Source organism: Pholcus phalangioides, unplaced genomic scaffold, assembly GCF_987345545.1.
Source record: "Pholcus phalangioides strain wild (caught in Gottingen) unplaced genomic scaffold, Ppha-v1.0 ptg000024l_1, whole genome shotgun sequence".
NCBI classification, from domain to species: Eukaryota; Metazoa; Arthropoda; class Arachnida; order Araneae; family Pholcidae; genus Pholcus; species Pholcus phalangioides.
In genome coordinates this window covers 3,206,737-3,226,621 of record NW_028301616.1, presented here as the reverse complement: position 1 = coordinate 3,226,621, position 19,885 = coordinate 3,206,737, and the positions used below count along the sequence as shown (strand labels likewise).

General features: G+C 38.2%; 1 protein-coding gene across 1 annotated transcript; it reads left to right on the top strand.

The window, feature by feature from the left end:
• The first annotated feature begins 11,635 nt into the window (after positions 1–11,635).
• Positions 11,636–15,534, top strand: LOC149068583 (uncharacterized). Its single transcript, XM_089251155.1, has 2 exons — positions 11,636–13,568; positions 13,730–15,534. The coding sequence occupies exons 1-2, from the start codon at positions 11,636–11,638 to the stop codon at positions 15,532–15,534; spliced, it is 3,738 nt and encodes a 1,245-aa protein (XP_089107281.1).
• The last annotated feature ends 4,351 nt before the right edge of the window (positions 15,535–19,885 follow it).

Below are 19,885 nucleotides of genomic sequence, written 5' to 3'. Positions count from 1 at the left end.
TTGGCATGTGGTTGAAATAATTGCATGCCCGGTCGAAATTATTACATTCCCCGGGCATGTCGGGACTCAGGGGGTGCTCAGCCGCGAGTCTAGCTAAACAATCCCATGGGACCAAAATAAAAACTTCCAGAGGCAGCAGTCCTTCGAAGAAGGCCAGGAACATGATCAAGTTGAAGAAAATTACTGAAAAATACGAGAGCGGCATTAAGATTGCTAAAATCGGCCGCATGTACGGGAAGTCACAATCCACAATAACTTCCATTACGGTGAATAAGGAAGCAAGCAATAAAGGAGGCTAATGTAGAGAATGCCATGAATGTGTGTGTTTGCTAACGAAACAGAGATCGCGAACAATTGAAGATATCGAACAGTTACTATAAATTTGGAGAAAATAAAAGCAGATGGTGATTCTATTTCGGAGGCCATCGCGTGAAAAAACTAGACTGGCGTATGCCGATCTCATTAAGAAAATGGCTGGGACGAGTGCGAGTGTACTTGGTGATTTTAAGGCCAGCAGAGGCTGGCTTGAAAAATTCAAGAGGCGCACTAGCATAGGTGTTTCAATAAAATCACCCGATTTTAAATTCGTATATTACGAAAAATATTGAACACGTAGACATTTAAGATTAATTTTATATTACATGGCTAATAATAAAGATTTTTTTTCTTTACAAACCAAATTAAAGGTGCCCAAAATCACTTTGGGATACAATAGTCAATTTCATCCCAAACTTTTGCGAGCATGTTTGCATCCACTGCGAGTGGATTTCTGTGGACTACATGCGAAACTCTGTCGGATGCGCTCCACATTTTCGTCTGACGGCCAGGGGATTTCCCTTTTCACAGACAACTCGTGTCTCGAATTGTTTATAAAATCGCCTAATGCTCTGAGCGGTAGGAAGTTCAACACCTGGGTATTGTAGACGAAAATCACGATGAACAGTTGTTATGGACTCGCACTTCGCGAAGCTTAGAACACAGAACGATTTCTGTTGTGCAGTCGCCATCTTGACAATCACTGAAGTGGCAGCCGAAGCAAGAGCGTTAGCGTTACCTGTCGACAACTACGTGAAAATTGAGATTTCCCTCTTTCTACCTATACATTATTCGATCAAAACGAATTAAAAGCTGAATAGCTATGATTTTTTTTAAATCGGATGATTCTTTTTGAAACACCCTGTATTACTAGGCATGGCGTAGGTGTGGTTTTCAGTATAAAGCACTATATTATTTCTCTATAAAATGTGTTTTTGGTATTATTTTGGAGTGCCTAGAACGAATCTATTGGGTTTATATTGATTCATATGGAAATAATTGCCTCGGTTTTCGTTGGTTTCGGATTTTACCGATTGTTTTCGAACGGATTATCGACGAAAACCGAGGTATCACTGCATATATGCCTTTAGTTTTTCGTGCGCCCCCTTCGAGGCTTGCAGGCGACTTGCGTATCTTTGTTAAGCACCCGCCCAATATCACCACATTTTTGTATCTTCTTTCCAGCTGGTGGTCTTTCGGTGCTTACTGCTCCGGGCGCCGCATCGCTCTTCCACCATGGCCCAAACCCACCTGGTAACAGCCTTATATTTCCTATGGGGACATAGCAGGGGTCACAATCGGTTTATGGTGGTTGTTGTGTCAGACGATAAATTTTTTTCAGCCCTGAATCACAAAAACATACAGAGTGGGCAAGAAGTCCGTAGAAACTTTAAAAATGAATAAAAACTTGAAAATAACCGAAATAAAAACAATTTGCAGGGTTTACATCGCTAGGTCACGGGGATTATTTTGACAGGAAAAAATAACTCAAGAAACAGCCGATAGATGGCACTGATACGGGCGACTTCGGTGGAGATATGCAAATGAGACGGTTATAAGAATTTGCGCTCCTAATCCACAACCAATTGACCGTTGTAAACTGTGTTTGTGGACCTGCTGCACTCTCTCGATTTGTGACTCGCCTGCAATGTGTTATCCCCCTGTGGTGATGGTCATGTGGAACAGATACTGCTGTAATAAGTTTGGAGGCATTCTGTTCGTTATTTGCGTATTTTTCTTTGACTTGTGTACGTCAGTGCTACCTATAGGCTGTTTTTAGTTAGTTTTTTCCTGTCTTAAAAAATTCCCCGTGACTTAGCAATGCTAACCCTCCAAACCGTTTTTTATTTCGGTTAATTTTACATTTTTTATGAATTTTAAACTTTCTACTGACTTTTTTGTCCTACCTTGTATATAACATGTTGCGGCATATACGAATTCATTAGAGATTTCCCTCAAGAACGTTAACGAATTGAATTTACTGTTAAACAGTACAGTAATAGTCATAATTTTCGACGGGCCCTGTGGAAATTGCCTCTCATGGTCTTCGAATGACGTTTGCGGTCATAATACTTCTCTGTATAATATATGGCTCATCCCTATCTTCAGTATTATCCCCAAAATTTTCCACCTGTACTACATTGTATACTAAAATAAAACAAATCTATATCCTGTCAGAAGAAATTTTGAAATGAATAAAATATGATGCGGATCCTTTTGAATTTTTCTCACATACGAAGGAGACAATAGTTACAAAATAATAGAATTTTCGATAAATTTTTAGTTCTTCATTCACATAAATCTCCCGTTTTCCTTTTTGTCTTTCTTGTTCCTTTATTCACGATATACCTCACACCTTTCCTTTTTTCTTTCTATCCGCACGATGGCATTTTGATATATGACAATATTTATCAAGATCACAACCGTGATCTAAAAAACGGAAAAGAGGCCCATTTTATGGATCTTTTTTCGAACTTTATACGTTTCTGAAGGGATAAATACGAATCGAGTCGGATTCCAAGTTTCAGTTTCGTAAGTCTCGTGAAATCTCGTTGAATAATAATAATAAAATTTTGGTTTTTTTATTTATTTATCTCGTTGGTGTTAAGTAAAGAAGTCTATATTCAATAAAAGGAATTCAGAATATTTTTGCTAAACTCGATAAAGAAGAATATGTTGCAGGGTTTTTTTTTTCTATGAATTTGTCAGAAAAATTGGATATAGTATGGGAATTCGAAAAACGAAGATGAATAGGAAGTTTCCAAGAAAATTTATAAAGCTTTATATTGTTTGCATCAAGGGTGTTCAACTTTTACAAGAGCGCGGGCGGATCATTTCGTTCACTTAAAACATATCGCGGGCAACTCAATTAAGTGACCTCGATCAGCATCTCCTAGAGATAGGCGGCCTCTGCGCTGTTTGCCATAAGCGTCATTCAGACTACCTAGCAAGTTTGCCACATTTTGAAACACAGCATGCTATTTCGTTTCTTCTTATTTTAGCGTGGAACTTTCCTGATTGGCTCACAAATACCGCATGGTGATTGGATGTGGGGCGCAGAAAACGCCAATTCTGATCCCGATCATTTCTTTTCGGAATAACGATAATACTGGCACGAGCAGGGAATTTTTTTCCTTGAATATTCTGAGGGAGAATGGACTACTTACTGACGTCACAAGCAGACTGCGGAGGCCTATCTCTCGGGAGTGCTGCATGGATCCGCGCCGCAAGTTAGTAAAAATGCATGTGCGGGCCGCTGAGCGTTCTGGAACTATGCTGTGGGTCACTTAAGGGGTTTCGTGCCTTTTAACATGGTGAAAAGCTATGCTCTAATAGAAATATCATTAAAAATAGTACTGTTTAACCATCGATTTATTACAAATTTTTTACACGTGTTTTTGATCGTATGTGCTATCCTATGCTGGTATAAAGTTTTACATATCTTAGATACTTAATCTTTTGTGAATTTTTAAAACAATGCATTAAAAACAGCTTGCGCGCATGATAAAATACCATTACATCAATGTAATTGAATTAAAATTGATTAAAAATAAAGGAAACGCTTCAGTTCATGAAATGATGCAAAGGTTGAGATTTCATTGAATCAACCTCATTTGATATTAAATTTTAATTTAAAAAATTGTTGGAATTTAAAATTGTAACGGGAAAAGCGAATCAACAAAAGTATGCATAGTTAACGGGAAGAACAGTCTGTCTCAGCTATTCCGCCTACGCCAACGGTTTAATTGCTTTCACTGAGCGGGGAATGTAATCATCCTTATCGCTGCCCTTCCCCGTTGCCGCCTACAGTCCTGGGTAAAGCAGTAATTGTGGCTGATATATACAAAATATTCGGATAATCATCGAAAGTACTGCTCAAAATTTGGAGGCCCTGGAGCCGTAGAAAGAAAGTATCACTCTTGCCCATGCCTTCAAAATAACAGTCTGAGGTCCCCGTATTTTTCTTGTAGATGGATTACTGGCTTCATTCCCGTCAAAATGCTTCGCAATACCGAATTCCTAAACTGGCAATACCTGTGGATGATATGATTGTGTATTCTTGCCAAAAATGATGCCACTCTCCACTATTTATACGAAGTTTTCCGCAGCTGGCTGATGCGAAGATGTATTCAGTAAAGAAAATTCAACTGCCTCTGCGGAGAATCGAACTAACTTTCTCTCACAAGTGAGTGCTGCCATATATTTTCCAAAGACGAAAGTGGCAATGAATGAGTATTCTTATAAGTGCCGTTTCAATGTTGTAGCAGGTCTGCTATTCGCTATGGCGAGATTTTCGCAAAACAAAGACCGACAAGTATTTACACCTTGAAATTGGGAAACCTAGAATAGCAAAATAGTACATAATAGCGTAACAGTACTTGTAAAATTTAATTAATGTTTTAACACTGCGTATCGTTAAATGCTATGTAAATGTACCAAATACGGTAGCCTGGAATCCTGTCCTCTCCGGTGTCGGGATGGTCATCCGTGCTTGACGCTGAGCTTACATTCCTTGGAATTTAGATCCTTACATCCACCCGAACGTAGACAAATAATCTCGTAAGAGTTCATCGACTGGCAGCACTGAATTTTTCATACATACAGTCGAATTGAACTCCAAGAGACCAGAGTTATAACGTTGTAACGAAATTTCGTTATAAAGGAATTCCAGGTTTATGCATTGCTCCTATGTAAACCTTTCTGGGGATTAGGAAAGTGTTCGTTATAACTAGATTTTCGCTATAACGGTATTCGTAAAAACGGGATCAGACTGTACCGACGAGACAAAACCTAAAGGACCGTTTACAAGCGTCAAATAAGTTTATTAGTTAAGTACTTTCAAAATATGTAGGTCCGATACATTTTGGAATATAATACAACAACAAAAATACAGACGTTAAAGGGCAGTATGCATGCCGTTTAGTTGTCAAGTAGACTAGTAGATAGGATTTGGTTTATTGTTTCGTCTAAAGTAAGTCATTTGCGCATGAGCAAGTGGGCGCGGCTTCCTATTAACCAATTCGCATTCTTACTAATTGATTACTTACCTTGGGGCAGATTTATAGTACTTTCATGGACAGATTACCGGACGACTTTTACACTTAACTGAATCACTCGACTATCATTAACATGTGTAAACGGGCCTTAACATGTATTAATATATATGTGCGTTTTAGCGAACAGTACCAAAGCACACCAAAAAAAAAACATTGTTCATAGGTTGTTTTTTTTTAAAACGCATGACAGTTGCGTACACAGAAAACACACCACGTAAGTGAATATGCGTTTCAACAAATAACAGAGGTCAAAAATGTTATTCAAACTGCATCCAAGAGCTTTAAGGTGGGTCTCACATCTCGTGCCCATGAAATTCCTATCAGCATTCTGGAAGGTTGTCCTGGGCATGTCTCGGACTTCCCTGCAATGCATGCAGCCAGTTCATCAGCGGCGATATACAAGTCGAGTAACAAACTGGTTAAAACATACACTGTGGATACAACATACGGGTCGTTTTACTATTTTTTTCTTATTCACTTCTATATATCTTTACCGCAGTTATGACAAACCTTGCTCAAAACATACATTGTGGATACAAATTACCAAAAAAAAATTGGCCTGGCCAGAATTAAATGTTTCCGCCGCTGCCCGGCTTTAGCAGGCTATCTGGCGACTTACTAATCGCCAGGGGTGGGATGTGAAGGGGAAAGATAAGTTTGTGCTTGAGTTGTGTAGTGCATGTGTAGAGAAAAACGAGAAAGACAAGTCGTTGGGAACCTGGAAACGCCACGAAAAAGGCTACCTGCGGAGCGTATGCTCAGTTTCAGCTACCGGTACGGAAGATGCGCCATTTCGAGTATACCACGTCTCATAGATGCACGGAGAAGACCACGGGGTCCACGTGAGAGGCGAGATCGATGGACTACCGTGTAGGATGGCCATCGACACCGGAGCCAACGTGAGCATCGTCAGGACGGACCTGGCTCGGAAATTACAGCAACGACTTCTCTATGTACCACCATCGTTGACGCTGCAGACAGTCACGGGCGAGAAAATGACTGTGAGAGGAAAATTGACAGTCTCACTGAAGTTCGCCACGGTCACCTACCAACACACCGTCTTCGTGGCAAACATAAGAGATCCATGTATCATCGGAGGGGACTTCTTGAGGATACACGGAATTTCCTTGGACATAAGGAATGACCAGTTGCACACGCCGAGGGAACGTATCGCCCTGCTCGGATGTGATCGTAACGAAGTGCCTCGAAGGAAAGTGTTGGATAGTCCAGAGGCGGATAAAGAGTGCATCGCCGATGTAGAGAAGACCAATGGCAGGACCGGAACTGTGCTCTCACGAGGGTCAGATGGCATGAAGAGGGCGATCCAGCCTTGTAAAGAAAAAGCGCATGGAAATGCCGACGCCCTGACGAGAGGACCGGGTACACAGAACCGTGGTCGTTGCATCAAGGCGGAAGAGAAGTGCGGACCGACGAACCCTGTAGTGAGACGGATAACATCTCAAGTCTTACGTAACGATCCTTGGAGCGACAAGAATTCTCGGAAGGCCCAGCTAGAAGATCCAGACATACGACCGATCATGGAGTGGAAGGAATCCAGCGGGAGTAAACCAACATGGCAAGACGTCGCTTCTTCCAGTCCGACGACCATGAGATACTGGGCGCTATGGAACTCTCTGGAGATCAGAGATGGCGTGCTGTACCGCAGATGGGAGTTGGAGGATGGAAAGACGTTCCGGTGGCAACTCGTCCTGCCAAGGAGCCGTGTGAAAGATGTGCTGAAAGAATTGCACGAAAGCCCGATCGGTGGACGTTTCGGCGTGATTAAGACTCTCCAGAAAGTCCGTGAACGATTCTGTTGGGACAAATCCAGGACCGATGTGCACGAGTGGTGCAAGAATTGCGACACCTGCTCCGCCCGCAAAAGGAATCGCCCCGAACATCCTGCGACCGTTGCCGAGGACTGTCCACGAGAGCACCGGATAATCGTCATCGCTGATGAGAGAGGACCTTCGCCAGCCAGGTGATCTGATGTTCCGGCGACCGATAGATGCTGCTCTTCCACCGGTGGAACACGTCCAGGGACTCCAGGAGCGCCTCGAGGACATGCATCGAATCGCCAGACACAGGATCAGCATCGGCTCTGGAAAGATGAAGAACTGCTTCGATGCGAGCCCCACGTCTCATGACTTCAAGGAAGGGGACCTCATCTGGCTATGGAACCCTAAGCGCCGGAAAGGACTGTGCCCGAAACTTCAGACGTCATGGGAAGGACCCTACAGAGTCATGAAGAGGCTGAACGACGTCGTAGCTCGCATCCAGAAAACGCCATCGTCGAAGTGCAAGGTGGTCCACTTCAACAGACTGGCCTCTTACCGCAGTGACAACCCGCCGAACTGAATTGTCGGGACGAACAATTCTAAGAGAGCGGCAACGTTACGAACTATGGGCGATAGATGGAGCAATCCTTTATCTCAACCTTCCGTTGGCAACGGGACTGATACCGGTTTCGGTCTAGCGCATAGGCATGCGATTGGCGGAGAATTGGCGGGAACATTCTAGAAAGCCCCGCCCCTCCAGACAGACTGAGAGAGGATAGACAGGCTCAAAGCGGCACAAGGAGATTCAGTCAGTCGTGTTTGAACTTTGCGGGAAAGTTGTTAGCTCTTTGATTAGCCTGTAAATGCGTGTAAATTGCTGTTCTGTAAATAAATCTGTGTTTGTCCGTCGAACCGCTTCTTGTTTTGCAATCTCGAAGTCTTGTGGAAAATTATCCGCAACAATATATATATATTGAAGATCTTTCACGAATATATGAAATGTTCACCCTTAATACAAAGTATCTCGATGTTTTTCGTAGATTCCATTTCGATGTACAATTTTTCCTCATCGTAATACGTACATATTGATTTAGATTTTGATATCTTATTAATATTTTTTGGGAACATATTGCAGTTTAATAAACCTTCTCAGCATGTTATAAATTTATAATTTTTATTTCTCGCAACAAATAATACTGTATGTCTCTCTTTGCGTACGTATATGAAATTTTATACAAGTATATTGTATCGAGATTCTCTTCCAAGGTATAATTTCGAAAACGGAAAAATAAGAAAAATTCCTTTTTATTAGAATGTCATGATATTGCTATTTTATTTTCAGCATTTTTTTTTCTTACATGGATTATGAAAAAATAATATAAATATTTAGGGGAAACGGATGAAATAATGAAAAAAAGAACAGTATTTTTCTTTCTAAAGAAAAAAGTGGGCGTGAGAGGAAAAGTATAGTTACAAACACACGAAAGAAATTTCATTTCGAATTCCAGCGACGGAGCATAAATTACCCGGATGTAATGAGAACGACAATTTCCATTACTTTTTCCGTTATTTTTCCTCTTTCTTCTCCAAATTTTACCTTCTTTTAAAAGAATGATGGAAGAATATGTTTTTTACAGCATTTATTTATAGAACTGAATTTATATGGCAATAAATTCGATTTTCAAAATTTGATGACATTTCCCTTTGTTAATGTTTTACAGTAATGCATTCATTTTGCTTCATTTTTCATTTTTTTTCTTCATGTTATGATATTCGGAACAGAGACAGAATAAAGTGTATAGACAAAACGACATGTGAATGGATTTGACGGGAGCGAATTGAAAAATTAATTACGAAAATTGTCGAATAAAAGTGTTTTTAGCTCATTCGGTTCTTTTTTTCAGATTTCCAAGTCGTTCCTGTTTTGTACATGTAATACGCGGAAACAAAGCTATGGGTACGTTGTAAAGCAGTGATTCCCAACGTGAGCGTTAACGCTCGCTCCCTTGGGGGCGATGGAATGTTCCTGGGGGGCGGTAGAAGCTACGGGTATAACATAGAATCCTATGGGTTAAATTGCGCTGGGCGACGATGGAAGAAAAAATGTCTGAAGAAAGGGGGCGATGGGACGAAAAAGGTTGGGAAACTATGTTGTAAAGTATAAAAGTAATAATGTGTTTTCTGAATATTTTTTCTACTTGATTCATTACAGAATTTTTTAGAAAGTATTCTTGGTATCTGCATGAACTTTTTCTCTCACGGTATATCAAATAAGTAATACTGACTGGCCCCTAGAGCTACTTATTCGAATGCACCGCGTATAGTACAAATGTAAATTAGTAAATTCTGTGCCGTAATCTCCTGCTTATGAAAGGCTGGTGCAAATTTCGTTACTTGTAGAAAAAAGTTTACCGTATAAAAATTTCATTCAACAATAATCAAATTTTAAGGAATAGAAAGACTTCAATTGACATTTTTACGCCATCCATAAATATATTGAAACATAATTTTCAAAAATTAGCTTAAGCTGATGAGATGCAACAGTATAATATATGCAAAGAAATTATCGTGTATAATCTGCGGATTATACTCCTTAAAATACGGTATTTCTGGAATTAATCTTTTTAAAGGCGTACATACGTATATAGAAAAAAAAATAGAACTCTTTTTATTAAAATCACTTATTTTTTCAAATACTGTAATTGGAAACGCCTAATTTTTTATCTTTTGCTCCCAACACAAGATGGAGTTGATGTCAACTTTCGCTTTTCTTTTCTTGTGTATTTCTTATTATTATTATGGCTCTCTCCCTCTCTAAGGGGAGAAATGTGGAAGAGTGTATGTAACAACCCTCCAGTGGGAGGTGGTCTTATGTAATCCCCCAGCGTTTTTCAGTCACGCATTATTGAATCACCCTTCTCACAGAATTAAAATTTGTTGAGTTTAAAAACACAGGTGTGTGTTTGAGTTCATGGTAATGACCATGGACTTTGGTCCGTCATTGCAGGAGCACCAGTGAACCTATAGATTGATATTTGATTAGTGAATCGAGCATCAGTGAACCTATAGATTGATTTTTGATTAGTGAATCGAGCATCAGTGAACCTATAGATTGATATTTGATTAGTGAATCGAGCATCAGTGAACCTATAGATTGATAGTTGATTAGTGAATCAGCTCAACTTTGGATACTCAACTTTTCTACACAAGAAACTGTAAGTAGAATTTCACCAAATTCATATTTCGATTCGCACGATGGCGAATTTAAATGTGTTGAGTCGACGTAAGGGCAACGTCAAGGCCCAAATCACCAGACTTGATAAATTCTTGTCAGATAATGAAAGTGCTAGTGAAGCAGTAATTAAATGCAGAAAAGAAACATTAAACACGACAAAAAACAATTTTGAAGAGTTGAAATTGAAATATTATGAAGTGTTAAAAGATGATAAATTCGAAGTTCTAAATGTAGAGCTCTGTGAAATTGAAGAAAAATTAGAGGACATTGAAATCCGTTTGAATTTGTTGAGTTTCGTTCCCAGTAAAATCGAAACTAATACTTCTAAGCAAAACGTAAAACTGCCAGAAATTCCCCTGCCACAATTTAGTGGCAAATATGAAGAGTGGACTCTGTTCAAAAATCAATTCAATTCTCTGATAACCGAAAATAATAACCTTTCCGATGTACAAAAACTGTATTATTTACAAGCTGCCTTGAAAGGTGAAGCTAGACAAGTTCAAAGCATTGAAGACACCTTTGATTCATTATTCTCTGCACTAGAGAAACGGTTTGAAAACAAACGTTTGATTGTTGATACGCATATCAATGCATTAATTTCAATCCCTAAAATCACCCAAGAGTCGGCTAAAGATTTGAGAGCCTTGCTAGACAACGTTCTAAAGCACCTGAGAGCAGCATTAAACATTGCAAATCTTAAGACAGATGCTCTGAGTGAAGTAATATTATCCAATTTAATTCTCAGAAAATTGGACAGAGAAACAAGAAAACAATTTGAAATGACCTTAGAATCTACAGAAATTCCTAGTTGGGATAGTTTGATTTCGTTTTTGGAAAGCAGATGTCAGGTTTTGGAAGGTGTCACGCGAATCATTCCCGTCCGTGAGCCTCGCAATTCACCTATAAATAAATCGAGGACCTTTGCTGTAAAATCCTCTAACTTCGGGAAATCATGTCCTGTATGCAAAATAGAACACTCCATCTATAATTGTTCTGAGTTTCATAGGCTAAGCATTAATGAGAGGCAAAATATAGTGAAAAAGAAACACCTGTGTTTCAATTGTTTAAATGACTCCCATACAGTAAATGAATGTACGTCCAAGGGCTGTAACATCTGTGGTTACAAACATCACACCCTCCTTCACAGAGTTAAAAGAAATGACTTGTTAGAAGACAAAACAAAAAAAGAAGGAAAGTCGCCTCCGCAAGCATCAAACGTACTCCCGCTTGCTGATAAACAATCCGATGAGATGGGGGAAGTCAGTCACACATCGTCCCTCATAAACAGCATTCATCGACAAGTGACAAATAACTACGTTCTTCTGGCTACTGCAGTGGTATACGTGAGGGATTCACGAGGTTGTTTACAACCATGTAGAGCGCTGTTGGATAGTGCATCGCAGTCAAGCTTTGTCACTACCGAATGCGCAAAGAGACTTGGGCTGAAAAGAAATAAAACTTTCGTCTCTGTGTCTGGGTTGAGCGGCTTACCAGTAAACATAAACCAAAAACTGCATGTGGTAATTTCATCTTCAGATGACAAGTATAGGCGCTCATTGGAGTTGCTAATAGTTCCGAAAGTGATGGGTTTCAGTCCTTCCAGATATATCAACAAATCTGAAGTTTCCCCTCCAGAGAATATACGGCTAGCAGATCCCGACTATAATGTTCCGAATAGAATCGACATTTTATTGGGTGCCGAAATATTCTTCGAGATTTTATGCGAACATCGGATTACCACATCTAAAATATCGTTGCAAGAAACTGTTTTTGGTTGGATAGTTTGCGGTGCGGTGCAAAACCAAACCGAAAGTAATGTGCGATATTGTCACTTATCGAATGAATTAGAAAATTTAGATAACACCTTGAAAAGATTCTGGGACTTAGAATCCATAAACGAAAACAAGCTTATTGAAAGTTCTGAGGCATTTCTTTGTGAAAAGCATTTTTGTGAGACTCATTCCAGAAATGAGGCAGGTAGATATGTAGTGCAACTACCTCTTAAATCAGATCAAACACAATTGGGAGATTCTTTGGCTATGGCTAGTAGAAGATTGAACGCAACGTGCAAACGACTAGACAAGGATGAAGATATGAAAAAGCTTTACGTGTCCTTAATGAAGGAGTATGAGGGTTTGGGACACATGGAAGAACTCACCTCTGTTGCAGTTCATCACAACACCTACTATATGCCACATCATGGCGTTCACCGACCTGATAGTGCGAGTACAAAACTTCGCTTTGTCTTTGATGCATCCGCCATCTCTTCTTCAGGGGTGTCTCTTAACCATTTGCTCATGAATGGTGGAACCATTCAACAGGATTTATTCTCAATTATGATAAGATTTCGTCAACATAGATATGCTTTCACCACCGACATTGTAAAAATGTATCGGCAAATTCTGGTTGAATCCAGCCATTGTGATTTGCAGAGAATCGTGTGGAAAGAAAATCTGAACGATCCTGTTAAGGTGTTTAGATTATTGACCGTCACCTACGGTACAGCTTGTGCTCCGTATTTAGCTACACGTGTGCTGAAACAACTTGCGCTAGACGAACAATCTCGGTTTCCTTATGCGTCCAAGATTGTACTCTCGGACTTTTATGTGGATGACATCTTGTCTGGTGCACATGAACTACATGACGCTCTAGAGCTTCAGCGTCAATTGATACAGATGCTGCAAACTTGTGGAATGACACTTCACAAGTGGTGTTCCAATTCGACACTGCTAAACGCAGTCAACCATGGCGAGAATGGATACAGTTTTGATGCCAAGGACAATGTCACTGTGAAAACGTTGGGCTTGGCTTGGAATCCCCAAAAGGACTATTTCACGTTCAAGGTAAGCTCAAACCTATCTTCCGATTACACCAAACGCACCGTTCTTTCGGATATAGCGAGACTGTTTGACCCATTGGGATTGCTAGGGCCTATCATAGTTAAGGCAAAAATATTCATGCAGCGTTTGTGGCTGTTGAAATTGGACTGGAATAATACGCTTCCAAAAAAGGAAGCAACCGAATGGTGCAAGTTTATTACTGCCCTGCATGTTGTTAATGATGTATGCATTGATCGTTATTGCTTATCTGGTGAAGGTCGATCAATTGAAATACATGGATTCGCCGATGCTTCTTCTGAGGCTTATGGCGCAGCAGTTACGTGCGGTGTCTTTCTGAAAATGTGTACAGCGTTAAGCTTTTGTGTAATAAGTCAAGAGTGGCTCCACTCAAGGTGACTACTATACCTCGTTTAGAATTGTGTGCAGCAGTGTTGCTATTCAAGTTGATCAGTAAAGTCGTAGAATCTCTAAGGTTAGACCTTAAGAAAATTATTTTGTGGTCAGATTCAAAAATTGTTCTGGCATGGATCAACACCTCACCTCATTTGTTGAAAACTTTTGTAGCCAATAGAGTGGCAGTTATTCAGGAAATAACTAGTGGGTATAAGTGGTACCACGTTAGATCCGAAGACAATCCAGCAGATCTGGTGTCACGTGGCTTGTCTCCTGACAAATTAATTCACAATGAATTGTGGTGGAGCGGTCCTGATTATTTGAGATCAGAACTTAGTTTTGATTTAGATCCACCTACGTTCACAGCTGAGAATGAGCCATTTGCTAGTGAATTCAAGAAATCCGTTGAACATTCATTGGTAGCAAGTGTTGATGATGTTATAACACCCATAATAACGAAAGCCAGCAGATACACAGCCATCATTAAAATAGTTGCTTACGTGCTTAGATTTTGTTCTAATGCGAGATCTAAGACAGACAAAAAATCAGGTCCACTCACTGCCCAAGAACTTGACGTGGCAAGAATAAAAATAATTCAGATAGTTCAAGGAGAATTCGGTGAGGAATTGAGGAACTTGAAGCAAGGGGCTCAAGTCTCTACTAAAAGAAAATTGAAAAATCTTAATCCCTTCATCGATCAGGAAGGATTGCTTCGCGTTGGTGGTCGCATAAATGAAGCAGACCTTTCGTACAATCAAAAACACCAGATAATTCTACCAACCAAACACCGACTAACGAGACTGATTTTCGAATACTATCACCGTAAACACCTGCATGTAGGTTCTCAAACCTTACTGCATCTCGTTCGCCAAACTTTTTGGGTTGTTGGTGCAAGAAACCTTGCAAGAAAAATAGTTCATGAGTGTGTAACATGCTTCCGTGCACAACCGACCACTCTTGAGCAAATAATGGGCAACTTGCCTAAGGAAAGAGTAAACAGAACTTTTCCATTCAACGTTTGTGGAGTAGATTCTTGTGGTCCATTCTACGTAAAATTCAAGGGTCAGAGAAGGGGTCAATTGCATAAAATCTATGTTGCTTTATTCGTGTGTTTTGTGACTAAAGCAATCCACCTAGAATTCGTATCAGATTTGACAGCAGACGCATTTATTGCATGTCTAAAGAGGTTTTTTGCTAGACGTGGAAAATGCTCATCAATATTCAGCGACAATGGCACTAATTTCGTCGGTGCCAACACAGAGTTGAAACGTCTTCATCAGATGGTTGTGAAACCTGATGAATCTGTGGCTAATTTTTTCGCCTTCGAGGAAATCACATGGAATTTCCTACCTCCAAGAGCTCCAAATTTTGGAGGCTTGTGGGAAACTAGTTTCAAGTCCTTCAAGCACCATTTCAAAAGAACTGTTGGGTCTTCCAAACTGACGTTAGAAGAGTTCCAGACTGTTATGACCCAAATTGAAGGAATTTTGAACTCCAGACCAATAACACCTCTATCGCCAGACATCAATGACTTTGAGGTCCTAACACCAGCTCACTTTTTAATTGGACGATCGCTTAACACCGTTGTTGAGCCTGACCTGTGCCACCTTGGTGATAACCGACTATCTCGATGGCAGCTCACAACACGATTTGTTCAGACCATCTGGAAGCGTTGGCAGATGGACTACCTAAGTTCGCTCCAGCAACGAAATAAGTGGCACTTCTCAAAATCTAATGTGCAACCAGGTGCAATGGTGATTGCCAAGGAAGATAACGTGCCACCGTGTTACTGGTTACTTGGAAGAATTGAAGAAATCATTCCAGGTCCAGATCACAAGGTTCGCGTTGTGACTGTTCGAACAAAAAATGGACTAATCAAACGATCCATAGCAAAAATTTGTTTGCTTCCGCTTTAAGAGAAATGAAGTGGCTGGGTCTTCATGTAATTTTTTATCTAGTGTTTGTGTTTATCATATTTAATCGGATATATTTTAGTATTTTCATTTATGCATTTTAGCTGCATAATTTCATTGCATATGATAATGATGTTTTTTTTAAGCTTTTCAGAATGGATATTAATTTGAATTGACTGTACATATGTTTGTTGCATTTTGAATCAATTGCAACGCGTGTTTGATTACAGCAGTTATGTGTTTAGATTTGTTTCAGTTCATTTTGATGCCTAAGATAGGATATGCCTACAAAAGTAAGATGCATTTATCTTGCAAATGTATTATTACCATTATAGTTATATGCTCATGATTCTTCATAATTATTTTTACAATATGTATTGTGTACAAGTTTTGATTTCAAGCATTTTTTAATTTCTTTTGTACTGTGTTAAATTGATATTGGTTGTAATTAGCATTACAACGCCGGGCGGGATGGAAACGCCTAATTTTTTATCTTTTGCTCCCAACACAAGATGGAGTTGATGTCAACTTTCGCTTTTCTTTTCTTGTGTATTTCTTATTATTATTATGGCTCTCTCCCTCTCTAAGGGGAGAAATGTGTAAGAGTGTATGTAACAACCCTCCAGTGGGAGGTGGTCTTATGTAATCCCCCAGCGTTTTTCAGTCACGCATTATTGAATCACCCTTCTCACAGAATTAAAATTTGTTGAGTTTAAAAACACAGGTGTGTGTTTGAGTTCATGGTAATGACCAGTAATTGAAATCTGTCAAAGATTAGTGTACCTGAAAACCTTTAGTTCAGTGTTTCTTAAAGTGGGTGATATATACCCTTTGACAGTGATGGAACTGATCAAGAAGGTGGTGATGGAACATATCAAGAAGGTGGTGCAAGCTACAGGTACAACATAGAATCCTATTTACTGGCTCAGCGTGAGAGACCGATTTAAAATCTTTGAAGAGAAGAGGATGAGACACACACATAACATTGGAAGGAGATGGCAACTTTTCTTTATGGCACTGTGAATATATTTGTCACGGCATCATACTTTTTCAAAAATATTTGAATATATAATAGTACAGCATGCATTGATATGTAATAATGACGGGTGTAAATACTGGATGTTGTAAAGTGTTGTAATAACTATATTACAGAGATTGATTTTTCAAGAACAAAATTTACAATGTAGGAAAAGTTACCAAAATTTGTATGAAGGTTTATTTAATTTCCTTTCTTTCAGGCCGGATATAAACAACAAAAGTTTGATAAAAGTTCTTTCATAAAACTTGAAAAATGCAACCAATAAGCGCATCCGTTACATTCGAGCAAATGTAACCAATAGGATTAGTGGTTGTTGTTTTTTTTTTTAAGTTTTGTAAAAGTTATTCTATCAAACTTTTTATTATAACTAATGTTTTTTCAAGAACTGGTTCAATATATTAATAACAGGTTATTCATTACGTTAAAAGTGGAGATACATAAACTAAGCAACTGGATTGAAAATGCACAAACCGCCTACTCGCACGAGACACAAAATCTTTGTATTTACAAAAGCTCCGTTGCCACTACATGATAGCAAAATAATCCCTCTTGGTATATTTATTACCTTTTATTATGTAATTCTGGCCTTGTAGCATTATACATTTGAGAGCACGTACATTTGGAAAAATGTTTATATTCAAAATAAATACCTTAAAGTCAGTCAGGTGCTTTAACATGGAACGCAAATACTGTATATGAGAGATAGCATTTGACACAGAAGGATTTGAGATACTATGCAAATGGAATGAGAATAAGTGCACAGATAGACACTCAAATCACACAGGCACTTTTATTCTATTTTTATTTTTTTCACACCTTTTGTTTTTGTATTGCACGCAACTTCAATCCACTGCCATAACGTAATATAATGCAACTGGGAAACAATTTCAGGTGCGAATAAATTCTGAAACGTTATTGAATTTAGAAGCAGGCACAAAATTTCAACACGAATACAGATGGATTTCAACCCGGATGCAAATATATTTCGATTCTAACGCAGATTCTGATTCGAATGTAGATTTATTAACCTTTAACACGAACGGATTTCGATTCGAATACAAATGGATTGCGATTTTCGAACGCAAATAGATTTCGATTCGGTTGCAAATGGAAATTGATTCTTATGAAAATGCAAACTGATTCTCATGCAAATGCAAATCTATTCAAACGAAAATGGATTTTGATTTCAATCAAATAAATTTCAATTCGAATGGATTTTGATTTCAATCAAATAAATTTCGATTCGAATGGATTTTAAATCGAACATAAAAGGAATTTTGATTCGAAAACAAAACAAAAACTAATTCGAAAACAAAACAAAAACTAATTCGAAAACAAAACAAAAATTAATTCGAAAACAAAAAAATTTCAATTCGAAAACAAAAATTTTTAATTCGAATTGATATTGATTTTAAAATGGAAACCGAGTCATATCCAAATGGAAATCATTTCTGACGCAAATGCAAATCTATTCGAACGTAAATGGATTTTGATTCGATGTAAATAAATTTCATTGCAAATGGATTTCAATTCAAGCGCAAACGGATTTTAAATCGAACACGAATGGATTTTGATTCGAATGCAAATGGATTTAGATTTCGGTTTTCGGGTTTGAATCGGTTTACATTATTGCGTTTGAATCAATTTCCATTTAAAAATCGAAATCGATTTGAATTAAAATCTTTTTGTATTCGAATGCAAAAAGATTTTAATTCAAATCGATTTCGATTTTTAAATGGAAATTGATTCAAACGTGAAAACCGAAACCGATTCAAACGCGAAAATGGAAACCGATTCGAACGCACAAATACAAACCGGTTGAAACACGCATCGAATTTCTGTCTCAACATGCTCTCTTTCGAACGCAAATAGTTTTCTATTCAAATGGATGTCCATTCAGTTGGATTTCTACTCGAATGAAAATAAACGGTTTTTTTATTTTTTTTATTTTCTTTAATTACAACACAAATTTATTTTAATAAGAACGCAAATGACTTTTAAGGCAAATAAGTATCAACCAAAAACAAAATGAATTCCAAGACATGACATCAAACCCAAATTAAATAAAAAAACTAAATGGGTTTGAGATCAAAAGAGCTTGAGATAAAAAGCTATGACATAACAATCACCGGGTTAGAAATAATAAATGATTTGAATTTGCTTTGAAATATAGAAGTTTAACATTGTTTAATTGGACCTCCAAGGCACAAAATTACCTTTGTGGAACTAAATTGAAAAAAATGAATTGAATTAATCTCAAAAGTTTTTAATATTCATTCACGAGACATAACCAAAGCGGAAATGAAGAGACTTGCGAATACATACATAATAATTACAAAAAGTATGTTATACCTCAATTATTGAAAGATCTAACATTCAGATTTTGTATTGGTAATGAACATAATTTCGAATATTTCTACAATAATAATTTTCGTGACGATAAACTGTACGAAATTTGGATAATTTTTCATCACAATTTGAAGATTTCTGAAAGATCAACATTTAAAAATTTTATTTACAAACATTTGAAAACGTATTGAGCAAAATTTGGAAAATTATTTTAAAAAATTGGACAAATATTCAAACAAATTCGGAAAAATATCCATCGAAATTTGGAAAACTATTCATCAAAAAATGACTTGTTTATTTTTCTCTTCTTCCAAAGAAGTTCAGCTCAATTCGTAATATTAGCTGAGATATCTTTGAGGAAATAATTCCCATAACTTACAAACTACACAACGATAATTATGACTATATTGACTATCATCTCAGAGAAAGAAATTCATGTCTTACATTTACCATATTCAACATTTATTTGAAGAGAAAACATTCAATTAACTGTTACTTCCAGGGGCCCTTGATTTTCAGCCGAAAAACTAAGTTGTATTCATTATATCTTTGGGAATTCAAGCAGAGATACGTTTGAATGTAGGATTACTCATCATTTTACGATAACGAAGTCTCTATTTAATGTGAAGCAGAGATATTACTATGACGTGCACGGAAACATAACTCGAGGACCACGCTACAGCATCTAACAAGCAACCAACTACTCGGGCTGAGAATATATGCATGCATTTGACCTACTTTTCTGTCGGTGCTACAGCAGCGCCACCACAACTAAGGAAGAATATTTTACAGTGTATATCTCAACAGAATCCATAATTGGTGATTTTCTCTGGGCATCGGAAATATTTTTAAGCGACGATTAGTAATGTTTTGTATTTTTCGCGATGAAATATGGTCAGCCTAGAAAAAAATAAATTTGCATAATTATGAAATTGGAGATTCACATTTTGAAGCGTAATGATTGTT